The 4,545-nt window shown below is 41.7% G+C and overlaps 1 protein-coding gene across 1 annotated transcript; it reads left to right on the top strand.

The window, feature by feature from the left end:
* Nucleotides 1-1,320: 1,320 nt before the first annotated feature.
* On the top strand, nt 1,321-4,540 carry LOC106456176 (uncharacterized; the record flags this gene model as incomplete). Its single annotated transcript, XM_013910205.1, has 2 exons — nt 1,321-1,521; nt 3,656-4,540. A coding segment is annotated over exon 2 (708 nt), but the record flags the coding sequence as incomplete, so codon positions are not given.
* Between the last annotated feature and the right edge of the window lie 5 nt (nt 4,541-4,545).

Genomic DNA, 4,545 nt, shown 5'->3' with positions numbered 1-4,545 from the left:
AGATGAGTTGTGATAGTGGGCGATACTACATGAATCCTTCTCCTTATGTCAGTCACCAAACACACTATGTACCTTGTCATTAATACTAATGGAATGTGGTTTGCAAATGTAATCAACCCTTTTCACATTTGCAAACCTCAATTCAATTTGGTAAATATCACAATGTTACATTGAAAAGCAACATAATTAGTTGGATATTTTAGCGTCTAAGAATAATTCATAGCGAATGATCAGATTTCAATCTAATCCACCTGTTTTAGGGTGGAGCTTTTAGTTGTCAAACCAGAGGAAAAACTTAAAGAACCATTTGTGGCAAAGCAGATAAGACGAGAGATGAGATCACATAGAGGCAGTCCACTAAATTATCAAGCACTTAAAGTAACATTATTCAGTACAGACACTGGAAAATCACCCTGCCACTCCACAGACCTGCACACGAAGCAAACTGGTAACAGAGTTGTTTCATATTAAAGTTTTTGAATTGATGCAAACCCTCCCTTTACTGCACAGACTCAGTACAGAGCATCATGTGCCACAGTTTCACACATGGAGAACAGATTTGTAGTCCGTGGTATCAGTGTAGTGGCAGCCATCCTGTTTATAGTTAATCCTGTTAAATGCTGCCATCCATATCAATATGCTCTGTTTGCAGTGTCCATTGGCATTTTTTTTAAGTGTGCTACTGCAAAGCACGCAAAGCATCCATGAAACGCATGAAAAACTACATTGTGAAAACTAGTTCTTGTTTTTCCAGCTAGCTTCAGTATTTCCTCCCTCATTCCTCCTCACCTGGTACAACCTCTGTCCTCTCCCTCTCTTCATCCTCCTCACTCAGCTACAAACTAGAAAATAACAAAAATATAATCTTATGATCATAAGAGCAAGTGGGGGATCCACAGTTGACAACAGGACAAAACACTGCTAAGTTATGTGAAATCATCAGAATTGAATGTGGGTGAAATAGAAGCTACAGCTTTATAATAATTGGAGAATTTGACTACATGTCGACTCTTACCCGCTTCTTTTTGCTCTGTCTTTCTTTGCTCTCTCCTCTCCTCCCTCTGTCTTTGTGCCGTCACCCAAAAGTTAAATATTACAGTGAATAAAGATGATGACATTTACGAAGGTGGGTAGTAAAACTCGCTTTAATGAATACCTGGAAACGATGGAGGAAATGAAATACACTGATTTCCAAGTGATGGGTTTGAGTGGAAGCTGAAACTTGGTGTGAAACCAGGTGGAAAATTTCTCCTCTCCGTTGATCCTTTAATCAGCATCACTGTGTTCAGGTGTGTATGAGCTTTTAAACAGCCTAGCCGGAGTGTTGGGCCAGTGGGTGATTTGACTAAACCCGTTTCCGCCTTTCATTCAAATACGAAAGCGAGAAGTTGAGCTGGACAGAAGTCAAAACCAACTTTGGCAGTTACAGTTGAACCCGAAGGGTCGTTTTATCCGAGGCACCGACTCATAATGGTGAAGCGTGGGGCAAGAAAAGGCTGCAAATAGCGATGATTATGAGCGGTAAGAGCAGTTTTCTCTGCACGCTCACCACACCTCACTCATAAATCAAACAATTTTACGTTTGTTGTTTATACACCAGCGCATACACTGGGCAGAACGACTTGTCGTAGAGGTTTTACACATCGAGAGAGGTTTAAGTCGAATTCGGCTTTGTGTTGTGTAAAGTTGTGACGAAAGAACTGATCGTTTCTGATCTTTGCTGTCTTTTAATTCCCACTCCAGCTGTTTTACATGAAGTAAATGGTGTCATCGTTTTATCCTCTTTATGGTTAAAGGGTGTAATGTGTTGATTTTGTTGTTGATGAAGATTCAAGTTTTGTTTTGTTTTTCCGAGCTAGCTTTATGCCCCACTTAACTCTTCACCTAACACCTTGTTGTGGATCATCGTTTCCATCTTGAAAACTTGGCCTACTGCAATATAAGAAAACATCTGAAATGCCGCAACATTATTTATATGTATCCATATTGATGAACTCCTTATGGGGGTAATTTTAAAAACGCCACACAGACTGACTTTTGTGACGCATTCATATTTGTGTCCACTCTTTTAGGAAATGCCAGTCTTTATGTAAATACGAAAAAATGCTAACCTCATAGAGGATGACTCGTGTAAAAGTTTTTGGAGTTCAGTTACACGTTAGAGCATCTGAGGTGATTCCTGCTCCGTGTGCTTTAGACTGTCACAGCGAGCAGGCCGCGGTGTTATTTTGCATGACATTTGCCTTTTGTAAATAAACCGGACAATGCAAATTCCTGTGCAGTTGGACACTCTGTGGAACGTGGCTCTAGCACCATGTTGTTTATTAAAACACAGACTGTAATTCAGTTTTACGTAAAGCTATGCAAACCAGTGGAAACATGTTGCCAGTTTAATACAGAGCTGATGTGAGAGAACCACAGGAGGTGGTACCGGTAAGCGCTTTCTTTGTTTGTTTTTTAATGTCGACTGCTAGAAATCCTTAGTTTTGAAAATTAAAAACTATTCCAGGTGTCTTGAGCACCCTATATGTATATTTTAAAGTCATTTGTGTCAATTTCAGACTGAGGTCTTAAAGATCAAACGTGTGGTCAAAAGTTTGGTAGAGAAGTGTATGTGGACTTTGTGTTTGAGACGGCATGAATGTGAATGTAGAAGTGTGCTTTGCCTGCAAAGCTGGAATGGCTTCAGTGAAAAGCTTTTGTGCTTTTTGGTGCTTTTTGTTGCATTTTGAATTCGCAAACTGTCAGTTTGTCCTTTTCTGTAGTTTCTAAGAAAGTGGCGTCTTTTTTTATGCACAGGCCCTTGGAAATTGGTAGTTTTAAAATAGTTGAATATAGTTTTATGCAGATCTGATGTTTTAAGGAGAAGCACTCTTGTGTCTGCTTCACCAGCAGCAGCACTGATATAGGTGAGCAAAATTAAGTGCCCACAACAGCCATAAATATGATGATGATGATGATGATGATAATGATAATGATGATGATGTATACTTTATTGATCCCCGTGGGGAAAATCGCTCTCTGCATTTAACCCATTCACTCAGTGAAGCAGTGGGCAGCCACTGGGCGCCCGGGGAGCAGTGTGTAGGGACGGTACCTCAGGGTAGCCGTTCAGTGGATTTGAACCCCCGACCTTCTGATCATGGGGCCACCACTCTACCTACTGAGCTATCCCTGTCCCTTAAAAAATAAATAAATAAATAAATAAATAAAATAAAATAAAATTTTTAAAGAGTTTTTTTTAAATTTTTATTTAAAGAGGTTTTTCTAAGAGTGCATTAACACAAAAACATTTTTTTGACCAGCTGAAAAACTCCAGCTGTGAGTGCTTCGGAATCTGGAGTATCTTGTCAGCTGAGACACTCTGGTTGCTATGTTACAAAATATCCAGTCGATATTACAGGTATCTGACTTTGACCTTGCCTGTTTCTCTGCTGGTAGAACCACACTGAAGAAAATGTCCAAATGTTATTTCTATTATAAATTATATTAAAAAGATATTAGTGTAGGGCAGGGAACATTGGCATCAAACTGGGAATAACTTTATTTTAATGGTTCACACAGGGGAAATGCTAATGTCAGTGTTTAGATTCAATTGAGGCAATAAGATTTAATAGTGGTAGTTTTGGTTATTGACAGTGTGTTTCCTTTTTAGAGTGTGGAAAGGGTGTGATGATCTGAAGATTAGGGAGCAGCAGCATCCCTCTGTCCAGTCTGTTAATCCATAACTGATGCGTCTCGTCCCTGGTTACTGCTGAAGGCTCAAGCTTCATCTCGTTGCAGCTTTGTTGTTCCTGTGTTGTCAGTTTGTCAGCGCGTCAGCACATGAGACATGAATCCCTACGGAAATGAATATCTTGACTCTCATTTGAGTGGTGCCGCAGCATCTCGCTCTCAAAGTTCACCCCACGAATTGGCTTTAGCTCCATCGTGCGATCAGTCTTCTCCAGTCATCCACCCAGATAATAGTTCTGCTACAGTTTCAGGCCACAACATTCCTCCACACGAGGCCTCATCAGACCAAGAAGGTCCCCAAACCCTGGTCCGATCGCCAAGTTCTACATTCTCGCTTCCAGCTTCAAATCCAGACTTCAGTGTTGGAGCCAGGTCTCAGTCTGATCTAGCTTCAGTCTCTACCCCAGAACCTGGTTTCACAGCAAATCCCTACTCTGCGTTTGGCACCCCGTCTTCATATCAGATCTCTGTGATCATCCCCTCCACAGACCTCCATCCCATTCCCCTCCCAACTCAGTGCTCTGAGGAAAACTGTCCAGACTTGGAGTGTGCCATCTGCTTCAGTCAATTCAACAATGTCTTCCGCTGCCCCAAGATGCTGCAGTGCAAGCATACGTTCTGTCTGGAGTGCCTGGCTCGCATGAACGTCAAGTCGGTCGAGCCCAACGCCATTCAGTGTCCGCTGTGCCGCAGCTTTACACCCTTGCCTTCCCTCGGCCTGCCAAAACTGGCCACAGACTCAGATGTTTTGTCTTACCTTCCAGCTGCTATGCAGAGAGTCTACAGCATCCGTTTCCTCCGCAGCAAAGG

The sequence above is a fragment of the Pundamilia nyererei genome, unplaced genomic scaffold, assembly GCF_000239375.1.
Source record: "Pundamilia nyererei isolate P.nyererei 1_Seehausen unplaced genomic scaffold, PunNye1.0 scaffold00038, whole genome shotgun sequence".
Lineage (NCBI taxonomy): Eukaryota > Metazoa > Chordata > Actinopteri > Cichliformes > Cichlidae > Pundamilia > Pundamilia nyererei.
Note: the sequence above shows the minus strand (reverse complement) of the source record. Positions and strands in the feature narration are given on the sequence as shown.